Genomic DNA, 27,623 nt, shown 5'->3' with positions numbered 1-27,623 from the left:
GAAAAGAAACGGCAGAAAAAAATTTCAGCTTCAATTATTTATTTCTCAGCAAACGAGGCTTTGTTGGCCTTCTAACTAAATACGCGTACAGAATTCATGATCTTTCACTCAAAACAAGGACACTGACAACCACAAACTATGCTACAAAAACGGTTTATTGTGTAAAAATGCCTCACATCAGCACAGACACGTAATGCATCAGTTTCTTGTATTGCAGGACGCACGGAAATATCAAAACTCGTACAGAAACAGAGGTTCGTTGGACAATTTTGTGCACATCACCTTCAAATAACAAAACACTGTAAAACAATAAAGGGTAGAATACTCGCACAAATCAAATTCCACAATCAATCAGTGTAAAACTTGGTGTAAATCGCTTTTGTAGATTGGAGTTGAGTAACAGAGTGTAAAATTGCATAAAGTAGAAAATGTGTAAAAAAGACATGCAGTATACGATAACATTGCACTGAAAGAATTCGGACAGTACTCAACACTAATAGGATGCATGAAGCTGCTAAAGCTGCAAAACGCTGCAAAATAGCTGCACAAGCACGCGGCCAGGGAAACAAAATCTACATGCTTCAAACACGGCACAGTAACTACAGACAACTGGACAAGCTAGTAGCTAAAAAATGTACAGCAAACATTTTTTCACAACACTCAAAAGGGGGAAAAAAATCACAGTTCTCGTAAACGTGAACGACAAAGCCGTCGCTGATTTTTACCATTCAAAGCTGGTCTTCAAAATCCGGGAACTCGCTTTATGCCAAGACCACACTCGCCACCCACTTCAATCGCCCCACAAAACCCTTGCTTTTCTCCTTATGGGTATATGCAGGAACTAATGTTACTGTGGAACACCATGTAAACATCTCCACGTCAACCCTGACGCAAACTGTTAGCTCTGACTAAGATACTAGCAGCAACCTTCATATGTGAAAGAGTATTGTGGGCTGCAGGGCATCTGACAAGGAGAGCAACAAAAAAGGAAAGCTCCAATGTGACACGATGATTCAGTCCCTTCATGATGGCTGTATGAAGCCACCGATATTTTGGCCACTGGCTAGGAACCATTCTATTAGAATGCCCGCTATGAACACAACGTTAGAAAAACAGCACAAGATCAAACAAGAAATGCAGTGTTGTATGGCACAAAGCCTGGCAATGCAACGCAACAGACAAGTCACGCTACGCCTACGTTAGGCCTAAGGCCTAAGTTAGGCCTACGTTAGGCCTAAGGAATAAATTAAAGCCGAGTCCTACCAAGCCCGGAACTACACATACGGGCTCTGTGCCACCAACTAAAGTTCTAATCTCCACTCAAGAGAGATTTCTCCCCAACAACGTGACTTCCTAGAGCAACAAGGGAGGAATACCGTAAACATGACCAAGGCAGAAAGAATACATAATCCCTGTAGAACAGGGTTCCGTGCAGTCCCCAAACCATTGGCCACCTTTTAACGGTCACCTGGGTGGCTGTGCCAGTCGTGGTCGGGCGACCCTGATTGTCCTGAACGATTGGAAACGGAAGATATGCACGATGCAGTTGGTTCCCCTGTATGCGGAACAGTCAGTGCGGTGGCTTAGTCCAGGGCAGCCTTTTTGGCAAACTCCGTCAGGGAGGAGGACTCCGTGGGTTCTGTGGGCACTGGCTCAGTGGTGGTCAGTCGGCTAAACTCGATTTCTTCCTGGCTTGTGGAGTGATCTGGATCAGAGGTTCGGGGAAGAAAAAAAAAAAAGCAGCTGTCACTAACGCGCAAGACTTGAAGTTAGACAAGTTGTACAGAGCTTTCACGACCATCTCGAAGGTTTAAGTCCACGATTGCAGCCCATTTGCTTCTTCCTCGCTGCTGCAACGACCCTTACTCCATCATTGTTGCTGTAAGTATGACCTTCTTTCATTTTTTTGGAAGTGATAGTCATTGGACATCACCTTGAACGGCCATACACTATGATTCGTTGTTCTCGTACCGAGCAAGTGTTGCCACGATTACGGCGAACGCTGGAGTTCTTCTGACCAATCTTGGCCAACGTCCCAAAACGGGTATGCTTGGCTCGACGAACGCGCGCCAGGGATGCTGTGTGGTTGCCGTGGGGGACGCACACATCAGCACTCGGCATTTTCGTGGTTTTTTAACTGGCAGGCGGTCGCTGCAATCTTAACGAATCTCCCTAAGTGGGTATTCTTGGCTTGAAAAATGTGAGCTGGTGACGCTGGGCAGTCGTCACGAGGCACGCACACACGAGCGCTAGGCATTTTCTTGGTTTTGTTAATTGCCGGACGGTCGCCGCGAGTGTGTGTGCACTCGGCAATTTACGAGTATTTCTAACTGCAGACACAAGAAACTACAATTTGCTAAACAGGTTCGCTGTTAACGAATACGACTTGTGGCGCCACAGCCCAAGAAGCCAGATGGACTCGAGGGGTCCTGGAATGAGGACTCTTCCCCAGGGCTGACTGCCTCCTCCTCAAAAGTGCACGTGTGCACTGTGCTAAAGTGCCAACCGCGCTGCTTATTAAAGAGATGGGCTAAAGTGCCAACCATGCTGAACAACAGCTGAACCACTGCAGGCGCTCCTTTTTGTATGTCATGGAAAAATTGGACAATCCACAGCGTTTTGGTAGCACACAATGTAAACCTTGTACTGTTCTTGTCGGTAGCGTCACGCCTAATGTCCCCGGCTGAAAGACCGGAGGATACTTTTGCAACATCCCCACCTTTAATGACTCCACATCTTATTCTCTAAGTGTGGCTAAAATGCTATAACACAGCACAGATGAAATAAATAACCTGCGTTGTGGTCGAGCATGGAAGCAAGCAGTCAGGCCCAACTCACAAGGCATCTACCCGAGGCAGAAATGACTGGTGAAATTAAATCAGCGTGTAGTGCACTTCGCTAACCTTGCTCAGTAGAAGCTGTTGATGTACATGAACATGCTTTACCATCTACGCCCTTATTCCTAAGGCAACCAAATCTGGCAATTTCTATTTCACTATATGCCACCACTCACTTCATGCTCACGCATCCCACATGATGTTTCATGACTGCTAAGCTAAAGAGACAGCATAAAAGTTTGGTGTCCGTACTTTTTACAGCTTGTTGGCTACTCAGTGTTTCAATTGCTGCCAATCCTGTTCAAATAGCGACCTACCGTATTTTCGCGCGTATAACCCGCACCAAAAATGTGAAAATTTCAGTGGCAAAGTAGGGGATAATGCACAGGTTTTTCCTTTAGTGCAGCTTCACAGCAATGGGTGTTGTGCCGTGAAGCTCCTACGCAGTAACACTGACTAAGCCTTCCATGGGAGCAATTGCCCAAAACATACAAGGACAGGAAAGAAAAAAACAAGGACGAGCGCACTCTAACAACTGAATGTTATTAGTTGATTGCGATTTCCACCTTGCAGTCAGTGTGTTCTACTTGCTAGATATATGCTTTTTCTGTCTACATAGTATGTGATGTGTTGCTTGAACAGCAGCTTTGGTGCAGCCTTTCCTGTATCAAAATTGCGGGCAATACGCGAGGATTTTTTTTTTCTTTTCCGACGGGCTGAAAGTGGGGGTGCTGTTTATATGCAGGGGCGGGTTATACGCACGAAAATACGGTAACTTGCTCTCATTGTCACCTGCATTAGTGAGCAGGTGCTGGACGCATTTAACTGAGAGCTGAGTGCTCTGCACAGTCATTATGGGCTTGAAATGGGACCCCAGTCTGGACGGGTGGCACGAAAGCGGGGCAGCACTCACCAGCAGGTGTAGGGTAGTACTTGTGGGATGGGGCATACAGCACCAGCAGCATGAAGACGTAGAGGTTCCACATGCCGTAAACGCCCGTGAAGAAGGCTGAGGTGAACTCGAGCTTGATGTCATCGTCCCATTTCCAGCGGCCTTCGCTCACCTGGTGCGACAAAAACGGTGCCCCAACAGGGGGCCACACGCCAAGCTTAGAGAAAGCACTGCTCTACTACGGGAAAGGCTCGGAAAGTAGAGCAGATGTAAATTCAAATTGATTCAAGATTCAAATATCGATTCGTGTTTCAAGAAAGTGACCTAATTGTCTAGAATTGGCCAGGTCATAAGCTAAGATGGCCGCCAACTGCATGGCTCTCACCGATGCACGTGAAAAGATGTCCACCAGAGTTATTCAATACACGGAGTTTCAGAACTCTCCATTGGCCCGATGTGCTGAAAACTGCTCAATGGTTGGCCCCAGCACTGGCGGAAAACGGAGGCAGCCAGATTAGCCTGCCATCATCTCCCAGCATAAAATTCTGAGCTGCTTGTGGCTGTTCTGCTGCTGCTGCTAATCATAGAGGAAATGTCACGCGAACATAAACCCTTTCGCTGTCACTAATGTACCGGTACGTTCTCCATTGTGCATTCAAAAATTTGCGCCTTAGTCCAAAGCTGGCCTGCCTGGACTGTTCACGCCATCTGTCGAATCTTTCTAGTAGCTTGTATTTTCAATCGCTAGCTCTCAGCAATAGTATATTGAAGAGTAAGGAACGACCACGCCCACCCTTCGTTGCTGGGGGGCTTGGTCGCTCCACGCACTGTACTCTGTCGGGATGAGTGACCATGTGGCTTGCGTGCGATTACAGGTGCAAGGGTTGTGCCATCCGCAACGGATTTCTAGTTGTTTTTTTTTTATTATTCTGTTCCCGCGTCTGCTACAACGTGCCAGGTTAGCCCAGCGCACTGTTGCCTCTCCAATAGACTGAAACATGACTCAATCACGGCTTTCGCTCGCTTGCCGTGCCCTCACTTGCCGCTGTCAGCAGCAAACGAGGTTGTTGTATCAACGTTGTATCCCCTTTTTATCTCTATCTGCCATCATGATTTTAACCCGCCGCGGTGGCTCAGTGGCTAAGGCGTTGCGCTGCTGAGCACGAGGTCGCGGGTTCGATTCCCGGCCGCGGCGGCCGCTTTTCTGATGGAGGCGAAAAGCAAAAACGCCCGTGTGTACGAGATTTCGGCGCACGATAAAGATCCCCAGGTGGTCAAAATTCATCCGGAGCCCTCCACTACGGCGCGCCTCATCGCCAGCGTTGCGTCGGCGCGTTAAACCCTACAATCAATCATCAAATCAATCATCATGATTTTACAACAAGCCGTTTCTGTGCGTTCTGAGGGCTGCTGACAGTACTCCCTCCTTGTGCGCGGTTACTTTCGGATGGCTGACTGCACGACAGGAGCTTCGACTGCGCACAGCAGCGATAGTTCTTCCGATTCCGATTTGAATGCGAGCCAAGCTCGGATTCGCATTCGGAGAGTTTCTCATCCGAGGAAGGGGTACGAGTTCCACAGCGTCAGATTCTGATGTTGAAACGGTGGGGTCATCGTCCCGGAAGCATGCACGGCAAACTGAAAACATTTGGAAGAAAGGCTATTTCACCCTCGCCCTTTCCTTTCGATGCGTTACGTTCCGGACGCTATCATAGTCAAATAAACCACTATGTTCCTTCCCTGATATTCCGGAAACCAAGCCGGATCTGGGGGTGCGTCACGGCCAGAAACAACCGACAGGGAAAGGGTTAAGAAGCATTTCCGCATTTGATGTTTCCCAATTTGAAAATCAAGTATTTCTTTATTAGCTGTGTTATTAAAAGTGAATGTCCAAGCCTAGTGAGGTTTTCCTCCCCAAGATACTACGCCACTCTGCTTGCTACAAAGGGGGGTCCACGAAGCGGCCAGATTCTACAGCGGAGTTTTGCAACTGCACAGGCCACGACGACGGGCCAGACAGGCGCAGGCAGCCAGCACCCACCTGGCCGATGATGTAGGCGATGACGGTCAGGGCTGCACAGATCTGTGTGGCCAGCAGGAGGAACTTGAACCTGTAGATGATGCCCTGCGAGGGGGGGGAGGGAGGCCGGGTGAGCGGGGCCAGCCCTGTGGCCGGACAGGGGCCGAGCGCTCACCTCGTAGTACATGCGCCGCGCCTGGCTCATGCTGGGCAGGGCGCTGCGCTTGAAGCTGATGTTGCGAAGCACCCGGAACAGCAGGTACGTCAGGAAGACCAGGTACGTGCCGGCTGACAGCCCTCCGGCTATGATGAAGGCCAGCTAAGAAGGGGGAGTCAAGGCTCACAGCAGGGGTGGGGCACACATGGGGTGGCACATCTGATGACAATGCTCGTGGTCTCATCCTCCATTTCTGTCCCTCTCCTTTCTCTTTCTCTTTAACCCAATGGAAACTGTGGGGTTGTCTGACCAACCAAGCAGCTTGAAAAGCAGAGCCAGGACACGCCATTCTGAGCTCTCAGGTATACCGTATTTTCGCGCGTATACCCGCACCAAAAATGTGAAAATTTCAGTGGCAAAGTATGGGTGGGGATAATACGCAGGGTTTTTTCCCCTTAGTGCAGCTTCATAGCAATGCCCGTTGTGCCTAGAAGCTCCTACGCAGTAACACTAAGCCTTCAATGGCAGTGATTGTGCAAAACATACACGGACAAGGAAGAAAAAAACAAGGACGAGCACACTCTAACTGAATTTTATTGCAGCCAGTTCTTGCTAAATATACACTTTTTCTGTCTACATAGTATGTGATGTGTTGCTTGAGCAGTAGCTTTGGTGCAGCCTTTCCTGTATCAAATTTGCAGGCAATACGCGAGGATATTTTTTTCTTTTCCAGCGAGGTGAAAGTGGGGGTGCGCATTATATGCGCAAAAATACGGTAGTTTCCTCAATAAACAGCCAAACCATCGCGACGTCCACTTTCAAGGGTTACCTGTTGGCCAACTAAATTTACCCAGCCAGGGACATATCGAATGCATGAACCCCTCTCCAAGCTTGTCCCAAGAGAGACTGATCACCAGCTATGCGAGAGACTTTGAAGATGTGAAACACAGGAACGTACATAGTCAACGAGTGTTATAAATTGCATGAAAGAACCAGAGTCATCTATTTGTATGGACATTTCTTGGCCTTTATCAGGAAAATGAGCCCGGTAGACCAGTTCCAACCAACTAGTCCCTTGGCAGAGGTACCTCTTTGCCACCACACCACGTGGACGAATAATTCAAGCACAGTCAATACACCAATCTCCATAGCGCCGGGGGGAAAGGATACAGCAAGGTTGCTCCCAACTCGAGATGCCCAGATGCTGTAGAAAGGGTTCTTCAGCTGAATCCCCCTGAAAGAGCATGAACGAAACATTGTTGTGTCACCTGCTACGGCACTCCTCCGTTCAGGGCCTACCTTTCACACAGGTCAAAGATGAAGAGGCACACGCAGCCTGTAATCACGGCGCTCAGGTGCTTCCAGTAAGACCGCAACCGGTTACGCTCAACGTCATCCTGAAAGGCCACAGGCTGCCGTCAACCCGACCCACACATCCAAGGGAACTGGCACCACACTCAACCAAGGGGGAACAAGCCATCCTCCAAACGTTGCAATGACAGCTGCCATGCTTGGCAAGAGAGAAAGAGAGAGCTTACGTCCACAGAGCTCCACAACCTACCCTGCGGCCCTCCTGTCGGGTGAGCATGAAAGGCAAACACAGAAGCCATTGGAGACGGGACCGACAGCACTGGACACAGCATTCACGCACAGAGGCAGAGGACACAACTCGAATGCGGACAGGCAAACACAGGAGAAATCACCGTGGCACTTAGTAACACGCAGCGTAACGAAACTGACAGTTTCAAAAAAAAAAAAAAAAAAAAAAAGAGAGAGAGAGGAAGTAGTAAACCTCACAATCATGCCACACAGCCAACACAAAAAAAGTCACCATCTTGCCCTGCGAAAGTGGATGTCCAGCAAAGCTGTTGTAAAACACTACACATGGTGATGGAGGAGGGTGTGGAATGTTTCTCGTCGTCTCGGCGGTCTTGCCGCTTGCGCTCGGCTAGTGTCACTAGTTAAGGTCGGTACAGATTATCGGCCCTCTTTTCTCCTATTGTTCCGCGCCGCTGCCATGATCATTGGTCACTTCGTATTACGAGACATTTGTTTACACTACGACGGTTTCTGGGCGCTGCCGTTTTGCTTTTTGTGTTTTAGTCGGTCAACTCTGGCAGGCTTAGCTTGTCCTCCATGCTCTGCGGCTGCGCGCGACTGACGTCGGTCTGAACGCAAATAAAAGATAATGCATGTAACAGCATTTCAGCAGCAGAAGTGTGTCCAAAGATGCCGTTTTGATGCATCTTCAGTAGTGTTGCTAACAAACGACCCGGTCGAAGTCAACGGCGAGGCCGTAGATGCTGCAATCTCGCAACATTGATGAACGACAAAATGGCCACCATTGCCGACTTGCGTGTCTCAGTGGCGCTACTCTAATACCTTATCTACTGACACTTCGCTCAACCTCTCTGGCAGCAAATGCTGGGTCCTGCCTAGCCTGACGCATGCGCTCGGCGTCTTGGGCAAGAACTGCCCTCTTCAGTGACACTAGTCCTGCCTAGCCTTCACACATAATCTGCAAACATAATCTTTACCACGAACACATGGTGAGGGAGTCGCATTGTTCACAGGCACCTATCACCCATAATGCGGTTTCGATGCTTGTTTTGTGGTTTCCTTAACGGAATCCAGAGCTCTATGCTGTATGCATGACCAGCCTGGCGCATGCGCCTGGCGTCTGAGACATTGGTGCCTTGGCGTTTTTGTCCATGGATATGAAACCGTTGGGGGCAGAGGTTTTCAGCTTTGCTGTAAAAATGCAAACTCAAAAAACTTGCAATGGTTTGGCCTTCAGTAACAGTTCCCAAAGTATTACCTAATCTGCGTTAGCATGCCTAAAAACAGTGAGGCAGTTATTTTCTACAGACACAGTAAAGAACACCGTCTTCAAGTTGAACAGCTCTCTAAAGCCAGTTTGACAGAGCGATGGCTAAAAACTAGCTGCGGGAGTCAGTGCCCCAAGCGATGCCCATGGCAAGGCTTAAAAATTAAGGCCGTTCCACTCAACGTGAAAGCTTTTGGAAGTGCAGAGCAGTGACACGGCCGCTGGATGAGAGGCGCACTGACGTGCGGCCTGCCGCGTGCTCCCAAACCGGCGTGAGGGTGCCTAGTACTCATCGCTGCCGCGGCGGCGCCACCGTTCCGGGACTGGTTGCGGTGAGCGCAGCCCGCGGGACGCCGGCTTTTGGGCCGCTTATTTCGAAGTGTGGGCTTATCATCGGCGTTCCACGCTCCGCATAAGGCATTTACCAGCACTAATGTTACGCCTGTTAAAAGACAAAGACGATTAGCGGCGGCCGAGCTTAAATTGGTCAAGGTGGAAGTTAAATTCCATTCACAGCAGCAGCATTACGCGTTGATAGTGGGCCTTCTGTCTTGCATTGCTGTGTCGTTGTGTCTCACGTCGCCCGGCATGCTCTTTGTGACCTCACGCACGGCAGAGATTTACGTTTTGTCTGCAAGCTGCGACTGCAGAGAATATATTAAAATTCCCGACAAGCAGAAACAATGTTTTTGTGGCGGCGCTTGTTATTTATGAGTGCCAACACTTCTCAATGTTTAAGACGTAACCAACTTTTATGTAGGTTTTTCCTCGTGCACTAAATAAAACACCCCAATTCGTATTAATCTCACGGCACATATGACTTGATTACACGTTATTTAGTTATGAAGTAATACTAATATCATGTCGGCCCTTTTATATTTTGATAACATATATATATACAGTTGAATGAAAAGCGATTCCAGTTTCTACCTGATATTTTTACTTCTTCCCTGTAGCCTCTAAAAAAATTAAGGAGAGCAGATGGGATTTCCGGTTCGACAAAAAACTTAAAAAAAATATTTGGCGAGCTTGGCAAGCTAAATTTTTGCCCGGACACGAAAGAAAAAAGCGAAATTGTACAGAAATTCCAAAAATTGCCTAATAATGCGTAAGCATTCGAACACCGCTTTTCCACTTCACGTTTTCTTGTTTTCTTTGCTATTTTAAACCAACAATTGTACATCTTGAATATCATAATTATTAATTGTTCTAACTGCGTGAATTACACATTATTTGTGCAGATACAAGGCATTGCACTTGTTGCATTACGTAGAGATTATGCTAGGGTACTCAAAAAAGAAAGCTGACGTAATAATAACGTATGTGAAAATTTTCTTACGCTACGAAAATTAATTCGAATTGAAGCGCAGTATGTTCACAGATCAAAACTAGCGCAACGTCTTTTGAGCGCGCTAATTTGAGCGCATACTGGTGCTGCTCCAGGATCCCGGCTGTTAGCTTCAGGGATAAATGCGTATGGGTTTAAATCGGCGGTGAAATAACGGAGGATATAGCGCTTGTTCTCATCGCAAAGTTTGAAAAATGCTTAGCAACGTGGACCGCGTACGCACTGTTTCTTGAACACAGCACGGTGCATTTATTTTTCTTTCTATACAACCTCGAGCTGTAATCAAGTTTTCATAGCGCGTTTAAAGGCATTGTCGTGCCTGCGAAAAAAAAACAACAACCCAAATCTCTATGCGCGGCAAGACATGATCGGGCCAGTATAAGAGTATCAAAAAAAAAAAAAGACACGCATAGCAAAATGTCTAGTCTTTTCAAATCCTTTTTCGACCATCCTATCGCCTGTCCTCGTTTTATGAGGTGCGCATTCCGCCCGGCCAACATGTTTTTGCAAAGAAGTGTCTTTAGGCAAGCTTTAATCCGTCGCCGGCAAATATTCATCGCTCTCCCGTGTGTCGACACCGCGTTTCCCGAGAAAAGGTGACATTTTTGAAATTTCGGACGAATAAAGTCCCACCAAATACCTGCCGCTTGAACTGTAACTAATAAACTTGCGGCTTTAAACTGTGCAACGCGGTTTACGTGCTGTGTGTGAGACGCTTTGTACAAAGCTAACCGGTGGTTATTATCTTTTTGTTGAATATTATCTTTTTTTAACAATGTTGTCGAATATGGAGCATCTTTATAGATTTGTTAGATTTAAAATGTATTGCCTATATCTCATTCAAGAATTATTTTAGCTTCTGGCTGCTTCAGTCACGGCCGGGCGGCTGGATCGAGCGACAGACTGGCACACTTACATACATACGGACAGACAGTTTTCGCGGTTGAGTAGCCCAGGAAGGACAACCACATCTTTAAAACCCGTGCGCTGGATGTCTCTCTCAGTCGGTGCAAGCGCTCGCCTACGGGGACCGCCCCGCTCCGTCCCGAAACCAGTCCCCGAACGCTAGCGCCGCGAGGGAGTCAAGCGGCGGCAAACGTAACCACCGCCACTCACGCCCTCGCCCGTTGAAATCCGGGCGACGCGGCAGGCCGCACCTTGCGTGCGCTCTCATCCAGCGGCCGTGGCAGTGATTCGCCATAGTGGCCTGTAGCGCCGTTATCCGCTCACTGCTACCACCCAATGCAATTCAGATTTCCTGCCTTTGCAGTACTCGCGTGACCCCCTGCCTGAAACTGCGCCAGCGGGAGTTCTGTTCTTTTTGTGCGTGCTTTCCCTCCCACACGTGCCGGCGTTGCGCTGCCACTTTTTTTTTGCTTATTATCGTAAAAACCAACCCAACTAGCGTTCCTAACTAAATGAACGTGGGCGCTGCCGGTTATTTACGTATATTTTGCCTCAGCGGTTCCAGAGCGCCAGCGGTTCCAGAGTTTAGATGCTTGCGACTATATTAGCCTTTGAGTTACTCCGTGACGACAGAACGCCGTGTGGCTTTACTTGGGTCCAGTGAGCGAGCTACGACGACAAGGCGGGCCTCTAAAGTGCTGTGAACTTAATAAAGGCACATGCTGGTCCCTCAGGGGAAGAGAGTGGGGTTCTGCTCACCATCAGGTGCTCTCCGCAAAAGATGAGCCAGAAGCTGAGCAAGGCGGCATAGAAGATGCCCTGCCTGATGTCACTCAGAAGCAGCATGAACGGGAGCTCGAACCGGAGGGTCAGGAACTCCAGGGGCACTGCCCGCCCGGGAGAGAAACGGGGAAAGAAATACAAGAGGCCGTCAGTGACTTCAGGGCTCTCCTGCCACCAATTGGGAACCCAGTTCTCCATGCATGAGTGACCACTCGTAAAGTAACAGGCGAAGTAGACAAGATACATGCGGTTGAGTTGCACAGCGAGGAAGAGCCTTGAGAACTCTATTTACCCTTAGTTCAGGCCATGTTTTGCTCCCGTTTCGCCACAAATGCAGCCCCGGGATTCTGTCTTTGGGAGACCTGCTTTCATAAAAGACCAGCTCGCTCCCTTCCTCATGCAGGAAGCTGAGCCAACTTTGGAGCTGCTACACTGAGCACACGCTTTTGCTGACCTGATAACTGAATCCTGTGACCCATTCTATGTTGTCATACTGCGAGCTTCAAAGTGAGCTTTAAAGAGACCACGCGTGAAACACACAACTTTGCTTCGTTCAAAAGTCTGCCACATAGGGATAACAATCGTTCAAATTTCAATGCGAACGGCATTGCTTAAATACCCCGAAAAAAGGCCCGCAATCCACCACCTGCTTTCTCCACACTTCTTTCGTGATGTCAGGGCTAGGGCTGACAAAAGCAAGAGCAGATTATTAAAATGAAATTCCTTGCTTGCAGTTGGAAGCTTATTGAGGTTGAAATTCAAAACAGTGCTATTTTTTGGTGATAAGGCAGTTCACAAATGCGACAGTGCAAAGAAGCGGGGGAGATTAGATGGTATGACAGAAAAAACAACCAGTACTGTATTTACTCGCATAATGAACCCACTCACGTAATGAACCCTCCCCCCACTTTTCGTCTCGAGAATTTACTTTTTTGTCACTTCGAAAAAAAAAAAAAAAAATGCAGCGGGGATGTGTTTTTATCTCAGCATGGTCGCTGATGCTGTAGACAATCGCAGTAACTTGATATCACGCCGCAGTACACACAGAAATGCTAAAAATGCATTCCAACAAAAAAAAAATCTGAACAGTAGCTTGAGACATGAGCAGGAATGCTGTGGCTCACAATTTAAAAATCGCACGCTTGCGGTGCGCCACCTGCTGAACACAAAACAAACATTGCACCATAGAAACGTTGCGGCGTGCGAACAAAACGCAAAACACACTCCACACTCCTCTGCTCTTTGCCGTTCCGTCTGGTTTTGGCGGCGTGCGAACAAAGCACTAAACGTACTCCGCACTCCCCTGCTCTTGCTGTTCCGCGATTCGCCATGACGCTCCGTGGTGGTGGTGGTGTTCAGCTGTGTTCCGACCTTTTTTTTTGTGCTCCTGGTGCGTGCCGTACGATGGGCCAGTACATGAGCTGCACAGACGGTTTTAAACTGAAGGTGGTGGAGCATGCTCATGGAAACCACGCGGCTGGGCAGCACTTCAGTGTTGACCCACTGTGTGTACGCTGCGGGTGAAAATTTTGGTCGGTGAACGAGGACCGTCGCGTGTTTCGTGGGACCAAAAAAGGGAAGTTTCTGGGTGTGAGAAAAGAAGTTTTGGAGTGCCTTGACAGCACGGACGACGGTGCGGTGTGGGCCGACTACGAATGTGAAGCCGCAAGCAACTTCAGTGAGGAGGACAGCTCTATGGCGAGTAGGGGGCCACTGGCATGTTCAGAATAAAAAAGAAATTCCATTACATAATCCCCCAGGTGTTTTTATGAAAATGGTAAGGCTCTGATGCACTTCTTCCAGCAACTTTATTATGTGGAATTTCAATTTTTTAAAAATCTGTTGCAATTTTTTTTCGCATAATGAACCCTCCCCCCAAATACATGCCGAATTTTCTGAAAAAAAAAAAAAAAAAAAAAAAGTGGGTTCATTACGCGAGTAAATACGGTATTTAAAATTATGAATTGAAAATAGCATCAGTTGTGTAGTGCTTCAAACTGAAAGAATTATAAACTGACCTCCCTCCTTTTCCAAGGGGAGCATTGAGGATTCGGGTAGGCAAAGGTCATCCGATCCTAACAGTGTCAACATTCAAAGCAAGAATTCAAAGCCCAAGCTGCACTGGTACATGGAGAAATGAGAACTAGGTTTTAGTACTCAGTTGGTTCAGCAATGCCGAACACTCAGTTTCTACCGGACCACATGTGCTGATGTCAAGTTGGGATCAATGTACCGACTGCCCTTCTCTGACTGCTCTCCGAAGCACGTCTCAAGGCCCTTAGTACTTTGTGGAGGAAAAAGTAGTACTTTTAAAAGCAAAGTCCTCAGCTACAGCAGCAAGGTTTCCTGTCGAAAAAAATGCTGGTGAGGTATTAACTGCCCACTGTGTGAAAGTAAAGCAAAGTTGTATGCTCTCTCTCTCTCTCTCTCTCTCTCTCTCTCTCTCTCTCCTACTCTCTCTAAACCATGTGCAGTGAAAATCACACATATTTACTGCAACGCTGAAAGCCTTAATTAAGGATTATGTAGCAAGCACAAGTTTTGGCTGAGCCGTTTCAAGGTGTGAATCACACTCACAGTTTAGTAAGGTCAGTGCGATTCCCAGGGAGAGCAGCAGGCTGAAAAAACAAAACGTTGGGATGAAGCGAGGAAGAAGTAGTGGAGATGTCACATCTACAGAAGGGATCTTTTAAAGATCTTTAACGCTCTTGTTATGCCTTCAGCAGCGAGAAACAAGCCTGGCTCGTTTTAAATTTTCCGCCCTTCTTGCGGTTCAGGACAGACACGAGCTGCCACACGTGGGCATCCTCAATTTCAGTAAGGAGTGCAACTGGCACAACAAATCACCCGTCTCGTTTTAAAAACAAGCAAACAAACAAAGCTGTCGAAGTTCTGGCTCCGGCTGAAGTACCAGTGGCAAGGCACCATTTCAAACACCCACTTCAAGCACCAAAGTTCAATGAGCTGTAAAATTAGTTCCAAGCGATGCATCACAAAACTGCTTCCTTACTGCATTCACCAGGGTTCATAGAATTTGGAAATACAAAGATTACAGTTTTATGACTAACACTGCTTCGTCGATTATTCATCCAAAAATGAGTAATTATCCCTAATTATCTTGGGAACTAAATAACTGACTCAAAAAATAATGCCATATTTGAAATCAGTGGGGGAAAAGCAGCCAGACTGACAGGTTTTACAGAGCTTACTTAAAAATTAAAAGAAATTGTCTTAAGAGTCATGCCCCCTCCCCTTAACTGCGAAAAGGAAGTCCAGCCAGAGAAGGAGGTCGAAAAATGTGCGACTTGCCCCTCAATCAGGTGTGGGGGCCGTGCTAGCATCCGGATGCGCCTCCAGAACCAGATCAGGGTGGCCAGCACAATGGGGAAAAAGAAGGTCTTGAGGGAGACCCAGACCTTGGTGAAGCCCCCGTTCTGGTGGATCAGCTGCAAGAGGCGTCCGAAAGATCACAGCGCACTTAGTCCTGTGTCACAACAGACTTCCCACAGGCCGTTTCCTCGCTAATAGCTAGGAAGTGCCACAAAGGCAAATTTTAGTAAGGTCAGTACGGTGTCTGCCTTAACAAGAAAGCATAACAAGGCATTCAGTGAAAACTACGCGAGGACAAGTTCAGGAAATGGCAGCTCGTGTCACTTAGCTCCCCTATTATGTTTCTGTCTTACGTTTTATGTCTTATGTTTCTTATGTCTTAAATTTCTTATGTCTCTTACATTTCTTATGTTTCTTACATTTCTTATGTCTTATATTTCTGTATGGTAGGCCTTCATCCATGCACACCGTGGAATTTCTGTATGCCACTGCTTTGCTCCGTAACGCTTTCCACAGTGGAGCCCCTAATGGCTACTAAAGCTGTCTGTGAACCAAGCCTAGGGACAAGAAAGATCTCCCTAAAGGTCATATGGGCCATGCTGCCACCCTTGCAGAGCAGATGGAAGCACAGCTAAAGGCTGTTACAACAATAAATGAGCATTTTTGAAGGAAGAGGAGCAGGAGATGATGTCTTTATTTAGAGTTCGTATGAGTAAGTGCCTGAAAAAACTGTTTCTCCGTTTATCTAGACTGTACACTAAGGTCGTATTTTGCGGTCTATTTTGTCTAACACCACGAACGGTGACAGCACTTTCCTGCTTATTCAGAAAATGAAGGGAAATAATTTCCGCCTATGGGACAGCTGGTGGCCATTTTGGCCCAAATGACCACCTCAGAACAGCAACACCACCTGGGGTATCCAGAACAAAACACGCAATGCCGGTTCACACGGCAACGTCCTGCAGTGCACTCAGAAAGACTGACGATGTGTGGGACCACGTTGCCATTGCTATTCCTGAGAAAGACCCACCGCCAAAGTTGTCAACAATAAACAAGACTAGGAATTTGTGACTGTGTTGTGATCTATTATCAATGCACACATACCGCAAGAAACCAGAATGCAGTTTCAGAGAAAGAAAAAATTGCCCCTTTGTTTTAAGTGTAGCCGCAACGCACGAATCCAACTCACTGTTAGAATGTAGCACTAAACCTTAAAAATGCGAGCAGCAGACTGGGCGTCCTTTCCGGCTTAGCGGATTGAGCACAGATGAAAGCCAGTGCGTTGGAAAGGGGCTCACCACAAGCCAGACGTCCCTGACTTCCCTCAGCTCCCTGTTGCCAGGGTTGTTCTCTTGTATGGGCAGGCGCAGGTTGAGCAGGTAGAAGTCGTGGTGCAGGCTGCCCAGCTCAAACAGGCTCAGCACGTCGCAGTTGTACGCATGGCCATCAACTATCTGCAAGGGAAAAGGCGCAGCTTCTGTACACAGCAGCGAGAACTAAACAAGGTACAGAAATATGATGCGTTAATGCAACTCTTTTAGGGGCAAAGCCCCTAAAGGGCTGGGGCTGTTGGAGTTGATTGATTGTAGGGTTTAACGCGCCGACGCAACGCAGGCGATGAGGCGCGCCGTAGTGGAGGGCTTCGGATTAATTTTGACCACCTGGGGATCTTTATCGTGCGCCGAAATCTCGTACACACGGGCGTTTTTGCTTTTCGCCTCCATCAGAAAAGCGGCCACTGCGGCCGGGAATCGAACCCGCGACCTTGTGCTCAGCAGCGCAACGCCTGGGCTGTTGGAGTCTCCTGTCGTCGTCGTAATCGTCATCTCATGTAGTCGCGGTACTAAAACACCGGGAAACTCGTTTATGCCTCGCACCAGAACTTAACACGTACTAAAAAAAAACACCGGGGCACTCGTTTACACCTCTCGCTGGAGCACTTCACAACACGTAATAAAAAAACATTGAGACACTCGTTTATGCCTCGCGCTAGAGAACTTTGTGCTTCAAAGACAAGAGACATTTACAGCAAAACTGTATACCTCTACCCTCCAATGGTTTCATCTCCGTTGGCAAAAATGACAAGAATACACTTATTTTAGGTTTCACAAAAGTAGAGTTGGCCAGGGATTTTTTTACATAAAACACGTTTTTTTTCAAACTGTCGCTTGCCTCAAATGGCCCAAAAATACCCTTGAAAAATTCCAGATGAAAGTCGATATCAAACTCTTGTGGACATTCAATGCCAGGTCCCACCGGGGATGCTCCTTGTGAACACATACCGTGCCGTACCACGATTTCAAAAATAATGTTTGAAAGAGCCCTTCCACATGACAAAAAAGTTTCACGAAACGTGTCTCAGTAATCGAGCAATCTGAAACTTAGTTCAAAAAGTTTAGTCCACTCAATTACCTCAAGCCGGTGAAAGCGGGTGGATACGCGACCTTGGTAGGGTGGTCCTAACCAATTGCAGCGGCGGGGGGCTGTTCACAGTGGCAAGCTACACTGGCGACACCAACAATTCACGCAAAAAGGTTCGTCAATACTCAGCCTTTATTTCTGACAACTTTCTGGAAGCCGTAAAGTTTGCGAAATGATGACCAGAAAGGTTCTCTATCCCTGCACTTCAGACCTGGAAACCATGGAAGGCCATCTTTTCAAGAGTTTCCTGGTTAGTCACAGGTCGCCGAAGTATTTCCCCAGCTAAATATTCCCCAGACGCATTTACCTCGCTAAATATTCCCCAGATGCAGTTCCCAGAAAGACTAAATGCGCTACCTCTCTCCTAATTTCTCCACCAAAGAGCTGCGTCAGTGGGACTTTCAATCCAGCACTCAACTTGCTCTGCCATGTTGTGTTAAGCTGGTCTTTAAATTCTGCCACACCGTTAGAAAATTACCAGCGCTGTTCGGATTCTTCTATGAGGTCTTATGTTGGCGAAGCTTAGCATTTCAAATTGTAGATTTACCAAACTATTTTCCCCTCTCTTCAAATTTGACACACCTGGGTTTGACAGCATTGCATACGGCTGTTTTTCTTTCCGATTTGACTGATAAAAAAACATTTGTCGAGAGTTTACGTATTTATAAGGGTCCTCTCCCAAAGAATTTCTATATGCATGGAAAGACAATAGTTGCCCTCAGATGCTAATTAACAGCTGCATGAGGAGTCTGCCAGCTACTTCGTTGGCCAAGGGTGTGATATGCAGAGGATGTTTCAAATGGGGCGAAATATGAAAATCTCCCTGCATGTAGGACCTAAATGCATAAGAAAGATAGCTAGGTAGCCTAGCCTCCTATTACACCGTGTTTTACAGCCTAGGTGTAGCTTTGTTGCTTTAATTAAGTGCCAAACTGGCTGACTTATTATACTAACAGCAAACAGGTCCGAGTTTAAGCCTTAAGTAGCACTAAATTCTTTCCATGTTTTGCAAAATAGGCACAACTTTTTTTGAGTAGCCATACAAAAGTGTTTAGTCTGTTGCTACACTACAATTGACGACAATGACCAATTTCCTCGACTTGACGTCATGAACTTCCACTAACCAGGCAGTCTGAAAAATCGAGTTTGAAAGAGCACTTCCATACCACAAAACAGTTTTAAGAAAAATATTTGTGTAATCAAGCAATCTAAAACTCCCTTAGTGCGAAAAGTTTAGTCGACTCAATTTATTCCCAAAGTATCTCATACGTTGCAAGTCTTGTTGCAAAATGGTTGCCCATTCTGCTGCATTGTCATTATGCCCCCCAGCTGGGCAACACCCTAAGGCGATCTCCAAGACGATTGATTGATTGTATGGTTTAAAGCGCCGACGCAACGCAGGCGATAAGGCGCGCCATAGTGGAGGGCTCCGGATTAATTCTGACCACCTGGGGATCTTTAACGTGCGCCAAAATCTCGAACACACGGGTGCTTTTGCTTTTCGCCAATCTCCAAGACAGGGCCATACCTTGGTGCTGTTCAGATCGCACTGCAGGTGGCGCTCTTCGACGGACTTGGCCACGAGGTTCCACTTGTCCGGTGGGTCGTGCTTGTTCCTGTAGCCAAGCTTCACCTCCAGGCTAAGCACCGGGTTGGTGGCTTAAGTAGCGGCCATCGAGAACAAAGCAGAAAGACAGGGGTAAGGCCAGTATCAAGCTGATCCGCTTTAGGTGGCATAACACAACGGTGAAAAACAACCCGTTTAAAAGTAAAGGGTTGAGCACGATTTTGCCCATGTAGGTTGGAACATATAAATTTGTAGCCAGAACAAGGCTCTGCATGCCCATTATTTCAGGCTAAGCTACCCGAGTAAATTGAAAGGCAGCAGCCGCTCCCATCAAATGTAGCCAGCCAAGCTGCCCAGTCCCTGTTGGGCTTTTCTAGAGCACAGATTTCCCACCTCTGGTATTCTCTCGACTTGGTGCAAGGTAATTCAGGTACGAATGCTGCTTTGCTGCGGAGTGTGACCCAGTTGATTCCATTATGGACGTTATTTTCAACAATTTGCACTACCATTTATTTACCAGGCCTGTTTAATTGTAACCTGCTGCTCTACTTAAGTGTCGTTATAAAGCATATCACAAAGTGCCCAGAGCAAGCCATGGCCTTATTCCTCGATTTAACAGTCCTTAATCATCACAGTCTTCCTAAGTGCTTCTCTCACTGGCTTCAACTTTCATCACAAGCCGATTAGGAAGGGTGTTTTATGCCATCTTAGTATGGTAGCACCCAAGAAAAGTCTGTCGTCAAGTCTCACCCCCCAATGTTGCTGTGGGAAGTGCTGTTCTGGCAGGGCATCGCATGTTATGTTTTCTAGCTGAGGTTTTCATCTTTTAAAAAGTGCTTTGGCAGCAAAAGTTCCTGGATCCATCTATTTTACTTACATGTCCCCTCTGCCTTAGTGTTTGTTTCAGAAAAATGCATCGGCAAGCTCCACCTATCCTGTGGTTCACCATTTAAGATTGGCAATATCACAGAATGTAGTGCAGGAAAGTGTCTGGGACAGCGACACTTTTTAACATTCTGGCAGAGTCTGCATTACTAAGCAACCGTGACTCCTTTTAATTCTATATTTGCATTCACAACACGATCTTGCTGATATAGGCCAACTTTTTTGTACACTGGAGTGTCACTTTTGAGGAGCTAATACACCTATGAGAAAAGGCCTTATCACTGAATAAATACTTTCTGTCTGCAAGTGTATTTTTGTGCACATGTCTTGAGATTTTCTGTGGCAATACATATCTTTAACTTTAGAGACGCAGTTCCCTTGGGTGCATCCAGTTGGCAATGAGTGAGAAATGTGCAGCAATGGGTGTGCTGCAAAATTTTTCGGTGCCTGCCATATGAAAGCAACGTGACAGCGTATTCCCGTCACATACAGTTGGTTACCAGAAAAGTGCATTACCTATGTGTCTGCTAAATATAGTTTTCCTTTCACCAGTGAAGATGCGTATAAATGCCAACAGCATAGAGGCACAGACATAGCTTCGTGAATAGGTGGCAAGAACAGCATGATGTAAAGATTGGCTGTTGTATTCACATTTTTACTAAACATGCAGTGTCTGCTCTGTGATAACAGGGGTGAACTACTTGTGGGAGCTGATTCTGACACTGTGTTGCATCAAATTGGTACCCTTTAATATGTCTGATTATTCAGGCCATCAGGAGTGGTTCTCTTCTTCAGACAAAAAAACTAAAGCTTCCTGCATTATCCGCCTACAGCTGTAACATCCAAAAGTATACCAATAGTTTATGTAACAAATTGAATTTGTTATTTAGTTTACCGCTCTGTAATTCATGGTGGCTGCAGCTGCGCAGTGATTGTGGTTGCAGGCTGTGACTCGATAGCTAGAAGAGCTGAAATACAAAAATCATGCACTCTCCGTTTAACTAAACCCACACTGCGAGTTCGAACGTCTATTCTGGAGGCAGGCACCACTTTTCTAGAATAACCGCAGCAACTCTGGGGCATGCCCTCTGAACGCCTCACGTTTGGGTTTGGGGTCTACAGCGATTGCTGCCTGCTGCTTGCACATTGTACAGGTAGTACTTTTTCGAGTGGGTGCCAGAAGACATTAAACCTCAATATGTGACATTAGACCTAACGTCCTAAAACTTCAAATGCAACGTTAGTCCTTACGTACAGCGGCTAACAGTTTTGCGGCATGCAGAGCTGCAGAGCAATTTCATTCTCATCGTGCGTCGAGCTGTGGGCAATGGCTTTCGACGTTCACCTTGGAGCATGACGTTAGGCCTACATACGTCACGCCTTTGCGTGCTTGCGTCACTTCCTCTCTGCTGCTCAGCAACTTTCAGCGGTAGGAGCCTAACAGAGCTGTCACCAATTTTTGCAGTGTTTTAATTTTTCTAAACTTCACCCACGATCATCATTGTCCTCATAGAAAGTTAGCTTTACTGCAGTGCAGTTTCACGTATGACCGTCAGTGAGAGGATACAAGCTTCACTTTAGTAACGCCTGTGTTTCCTAGATTCAATTGCACGCTCGCAAGCCCGTGAAGGGTGTCGGAAAGTTAAAACCATTTTAAAGGAACCATCCTTAAGACAAGTGTGGTTCATTGAAAAGCCTGCTTTGTCCCGATAAAAATGCTGTCAACGTTATCGCAAACTTCGAACAGCTAATGGAGATATTAGCGAGTTTTAGCTGACCGTGTTGCACGGTCCGCTCCGCTCCGATGGCAAGCTAGCGTGCCATTGTGCATGCGGGGCGCACTTGGCCGTGAATGGCATTGGCTCTGGTTGCGCTGAGCGGGCCGCCGATACCGGAGCGGACCATCGAAAATGGTCAGCTAAAACTCTCTATTAAAGAAAGCATACGAAGCAGTGGCAACTTCCTAGCCACTTTCCGGCAACTTTTCTATGACGTCACAGGATCTTGTTTGTGCGATTGGCAGCCACCAATGGAATGGAATAAAGACTTTATTGAAGCCCTGCAACAGACACAGTGTGTACACGGCGTCCGGACGTAGCCACTCGTCGATCCCGACGTCACCCCTACTCGGACCACCCCTTCGCTACTTGGACGCCGCTGCCCCGCAAGTGTAGGCGTTGCCCCGTAGTTTTCACTCCGGTGCTGCTCTTTGAGGGTTGCCAGGACCTGATCATGTCCTTGTCATAACTGCGCACTGCTTCTTGGATCCACGGCGGTAGGTCTGTCCTGGTTGCCGCCTCGTTTGGTCGCACTTCACAGTCCCACAGCAAGTGGGCGGTCGTGGCCCTAGCATTGTCACACAACACGCACGTGTTGTCCGTGTAGAGTTCTGGCTGTACAGTCGATCCTGCATATATCGAACCCAGATATATCGAATTATTGCATTTATCGAACAGTCCAAACATCTCCTTGGAAATCCTATGCAAAAAAAAAATTTATAGGTATATTGAATTATCGATGTATCGAACTGTTTTGCACTCCCCTTAAAGTTCGATATATCCAGGATCGACTGTATGTGCTTCATGACGACCGGGGTCATCAGTGAATTCGTCTGCAGCTGTCTGAACGTGGACTCGTCCTCCCTGGTTAGGTCGGAGACAATGAGAGGAAGGGGCGAGCGACGGCACAGTGCATCCTAGAAACGTACGACCCTCCGCTTACTGAAATACATTTATTTCCCATTGTTGTGAAATGCACACACACAAATAACCTGGCAGCCATGTATTCTGATAATATCCCATTTGACGCACTGCAGAAATATTGGAATTGCGTTTTGCCATTGCTTGCGCTTTCGCCCTCATGTAGCTGCCTCAGCGAGCAATTGGGACAAGCGATTGCAGATCCCCATCGCATCGCTCGCAAAAATCATTCCATGTGGGTATATCGCTTAACACATCACTTGAATGCTAACGTTCAGTTAACACACTGAAAATTGTGTTTTTAGTGATGGCCCATGTGACGTCACTTTTTTGCCCATGACACGTCACCATAGCGCGAAATAAGAAAGTTTTTTAATACTTTTTGCGTTTTTTTCAGTTAAAAAATGTCATTCAAGGCTGGAATAGAGCTGAGTGAAATACTGAAGCCTAGCTTTTTCAAATTAAACAATGCTGTACTTTGTCTTCAAGGCAGTAACTGCTCGCGCCTGTAGTTTTAAGAGGATTGTATCATCTCAGTAACAGCACTAAATCGGCGCTGAGACTGGCTATGTTGCAGTCGAATAAAACTAATTTTTACGCGTGGGAGCCATTGGAGCTGCTTCTAACTACTGTAGAATCAATCTGGGCCGTCACAGAGAAACTATGGCCTGGGCCTTGCATGCCCCATGTGCACGGTCACCTGCCCTTCAGGAGAGGAATTAACCAACCTTTTGGCCGGGTGAGGAGCATCGCTAGGCGGATGTGACGTCACGTTTGCTCGCAGCGCTCCCGCGCGGTATGTTTACATTTTTCCGAGTGCTGCCTACACGGCGTACGTGGCGTACGTGCCGTAGCGATTCAAGCAAGTAGTCGCGTTCGACTGCGGTCGACGGTCGACGCAAGTATGCATAAACTGGCGATGGTTGTCGCCCTGTCAGTCGTCGTTCAACAGCTCCAGCGTCTTCTGGCACAACAGCTTTGCAGTTAGCTGTGGGCGTTCAACTGTCCACCATCGGCCGACCAGGTGAGCGCTCCTTTTTGGCGGGTTTGCAATCACTTCGCATATCTCCTACTGCAAAGCTTGCTTTCTGCTCGCGGCAGTTATATTAGCGACGTTTACGAAATTCTTAACGGCGCGTTCTCACCGTCTTGCATTATTGTTGCTGTTTATGCTGCTCTGTTCGCGTCTGTCGGCGATTGCGAGCTGTTGACGGTTTGTTGCACGGCGCGGAAACTTGCTCGCATGCAAACCCGTCTCGCCCGTGGCGCTTCTTTGTCTCTTCTTCAATGTGGCGTCATTAACATCGCTTGTTATCCTATACGATTTTTCTAGGCAACGTGCCTTGTGCTAACCTCTCTTAATGTTGTAACGAAGATGAACTTGCTGTGCGATCTATACGTTAGAGCGTGACAGAACGCTGTTGGCAAGGTTTTCGTGTGCGCGTGTGGTTCGTGAGGGCGTTGTAACACGCTGCTTTAGCCTCTTGCACCTCTTTCCTGCATCTAGTACTCTTGCTTGCCAGGAGTTCCTGCCAAGGGATGCTTACTTGTTATGTGTTTTCATATGTAATAGTGAACCACTCAGCGTTCTATAACTGATGCAAATGCAGGCGGAACGACCCCGATAACAACGCAGGGCAGGAGCACTGCTTGTGTGGTCTTCTCTGTCGTTTGCCCCTTTTTTTAGTCATCCTAGATTGTTTATTTACTGCTGCCTCAACGGTGTTTCATTCCTCATGTTCCATTTCTTTCTCTTGCAGCATCTCCTGACTGCAGTCACGGTGCCCCTAGCCTGCCTGCAGCACTCATCCTGCCATTCTAGTGGGAACTGATGTTCGCAGGCCACTTGTCACAACCAAACGGGTTCCCGCCCTTGCCTGGCTTGTAATTGATGGTATACTTTAGATCCACCAGTGCGTTCTCACTCCGTGTACATTTCAAGCGAGGGTTTACAGTAACACGGTAGTGGATAGCCATGAAGACAGCAGTGTGTGTACTGGAAATGCCAGTGAAAACAAAACCAAACGATCTACAGATCTATGCCAGCTTGACCATTATAAATCTTTCAGCGAGTATCAAAGCAATGGACAGCTGGGGATATCTCGTGCACTAAATTTTGTTCTTCCTTCCGTTTGTTTTCTATTTGCTGGTATAAACTTGTGAATTGATAGTGTCATGGGTTGAGTATGCACCCTTTGAAAGGAATATGGACACCGAGGGATTGGCCCCAGCCCGGACAGCTGGTGCGGTGGACAGTTGACCCGACGAGGAGAAAGAGGACGAACCATCTTGCTCTCTGGCTGCATGCCCACTTGAGACTGTGTGCTGCTGTGTTCCCCACCGTGTGACATATTTAATTACCCCGTAACAATAGTATGAGTAAGGTAGACAGCGAACAAAGTGATTGCGTTGCTCTTGGAAATGCCTTACACGAAATAAAACTGCTTCCTGCGAGTTCGCACTGCTCAGTGCGGGGAAAAAAGGTTCCGCATAACAAATAATTTGGTGCACCCAAACCCATCTGTGATGAACATATGTCTCATTGCATGGATTATTTAAGGGCATGTTATTAGCTTTGGCAAAACAAGAAAGTGACCTCTTTGTTGTGCAGAAAACTAGTTTAGTAGTAATTTTGGCTCTTATCTGTCCAGTGTCAACAGGAATAGTAGCCTTGATGCGCGACTTTGCGGACACTTTCCTGTCACCTTCCTTCAATGTCAACACAGTGGTGGTGAAGACTCCTGGGCAGTCGAAATCGCATGATGACAGGCAGTTATATTCTACCACGAGAAGCACCCTCCACAAGCCGTGAGGCCTTGCTCTGTTTTCAGCTGGGGCTCCTTAACTGCCTTGGTCTTTTTGGGTAAAGCTCCCAAAACAAGGTGGTCTTGTCCCTGTTGGAATTGTCATGTTGATCATACTTTTCACCCACAGCTTTCCAGTTCATTTCACTTGTCTAACCCAATTCTAATGTTATTAGTGTAGGGAAATCTGGTGTCCAGCAGCTTGCATTTCAGAGGGAACCGATGTAGCAACTACATCAAGCACTAGCTGATTCTGTTGCTTAGTGCACTTTGCTGTGAGCCGTCCAAAGCACCACAAGGGGAAGCAGTGCTGGTCTTGTGTAGTGTACTACTTGGGAGCTGCAAAATTACAATGCACCTTTTATGTCGTTACCTAGGGAGCCTCAATTTTTTATGCTGCAGTGGAAATCATGCGAATGCATGTTTGTAAACGTCTATTCCACCAACAAATTCACAGCATGCCTTGACAGTAGGCGCAGTTTTATGCATCTAGATAATCACCTGTACCCATTTATCACAGGCCTGCAATTTGCACATGGTCAGATTTAAGCACCCTAAATGTGGCAAGTGTAACCGACCGTAACACACAATCTTGAAAACTCTACCTTATCAACGCGAAAGCAATACGTGGCCCATTGACTAAGAAGCCACTATCCGCTGTCTGTACTAGCACAACAGCTCCTAAATCGGCCGGCAGTGCAAAGAGTGGATTGAGTTCAAAACTTTGGGAAGAGTTAAAACCCAGGACATCCCTAGTGCACGTCCAGCACCACATCCTTGACACCACTATAGCTCAGTGGGTCTAGCTGACTAAAGGTGGACCCAGGGAGTGCATTATGACCTTAAACTGAAAAAACGTCCACAGGTACAAGCAACCCGACATACAATGAGTTTGAAATTTCTTGGCAATTCTTTAGGCCACACGGTCAAGCTACAGCACATAGCCATAACATCCCCACTCAGGTGAATTGGCCAGTCACGATGATAGCTGCTGTCAGGAGCTCATGGCTGGTTCACCAATTCCCGTTTATCTTAAAACAATGCTGCTTAAATTACACACTGGCCAACTGCACCTCATCGAGTATATTTTGCGCTACTAGCATTCTGCAGTGGCCTTGTTTAGTGTTAAAGAACTACGTATTTGATCACATGTGAAGACTGCGATTTCTGTTAGAGCATTTTGTGCTTTCAACCTGAATTGGTTGACGCTTGTCAATTCAACACTGGCTGCAAACTTTGATTGTGGTGTAATAAACAGAAAACCTGGATAGGGTAAAAATACTGAAGAGTAAATTATGCTAGGCTTATTCATTGCACAGCGTAGCTGTAAACATCAAAATTCAACTTTGTAGGTTTCACGTGGAAAAGCTCAGCATAGCTTGGGCCAGCTACGAGGGGTACTGCAGTGGAAAGCCACCTATAAATCTTTGACATGCTTCGAAATCTTGGCACGCAGGCATTTTTTTTTGTTCTACCTAAACCAATGCTTTGGACTTTGGCCAAATGTTTTGTACGGGTTAAACTGCACAATGCAATTGCAAATAAGAATTGAACAAACGTACTGTTGCGTCCCTTCGAGAATCCAGTGCTTGCCTAATATCGAAAATTGCATCCAGCATTCCAGCTATCGATTCAAGAAATGTACTTGTATGTCCAAGAGACAAGCTCGAATAAAAAGTTACCCTACTTCAACTGCATTCCTTATATTTATTTATTTGAAAATATTTAGCACGAAAACAACAAAACAGTACAAACAGGCAGTGCTGTCACTTTTCGTGCTCTCTCTCTCTCTCTCTCTCTTGTGCTTTGTTGTTCTTCCACCGTTTATTATTTTTAAAAATATGCCACATTTGCCATTTTAGTTGGTTTTATTTGTTTTGATGTTATGCTGTGTTGCCAAGGAAACTTTGTAAATGTCACCTCCAAGAAAAAAATAAGAATACCTAGCATTTGTAAGTGTATGCTTCTTGATGGATAGCAACTCTCACTATATGAAAGTGAAGCCAAGAAAACACGAAAGTCTTCACAAACACTGAAGAATGTTTATTGACATGACATCGCATCATTTGCGGGACAAGCAACAAGGCACCATAATGCTGCTCACACAAGAGTGCGAAGCATGCTCCGTGGCTAAAACCACTTGATAA

The 27,623-nt window shown here is 46.8% G+C and overlaps 1 protein-coding gene across 1 annotated transcript; it reads right to left on the bottom strand.

Annotated features, from left to right (window-relative positions):
• Positions 1 to 134: 134 nt before the first annotated feature.
• On the bottom strand, positions 135 to 16,533 carry LOC144148157 (protein wntless-like). The gene is made up of 10 exons (XM_077679739.1): positions 16,399 to 16,533; positions 15,080 to 15,216; positions 14,348 to 14,388; positions 11,747 to 11,874; positions 7,206 to 7,303; positions 7,077 to 7,140; positions 5,925 to 6,068; positions 5,771 to 5,854; positions 3,751 to 3,901; positions 135 to 1,705 (listed from the first exon to the last, which is right to left on the bottom strand). Exons 2-10 carry the CDS (start codon positions 15,109 to 15,111, stop codon positions 1,584 to 1,586), a joined length of 864 nt encoding a protein of 287 aa, XP_077535865.1. The 5' UTR covers positions 15,112 to 15,216; positions 16,399 to 16,533; the 3' UTR covers positions 135 to 1,583.
• Positions 16,534 to 27,623: the final 11,090 nt, after the last annotated feature.

The sequence above is a fragment of the Haemaphysalis longicornis genome, unplaced genomic scaffold, assembly GCF_048455015.1.
Source record: "Haemaphysalis longicornis isolate Haplotype H1 unplaced genomic scaffold, Haemaphysalis longicornis Haplotype H1 scaffold_796, whole genome shotgun sequence".
NCBI lineage: Eukaryota > Metazoa > Arthropoda > Arachnida > Ixodida > Ixodidae > Haemaphysalis > Haemaphysalis longicornis.
This window is presented reverse-complemented; position numbering and strand designations above follow the sequence as displayed.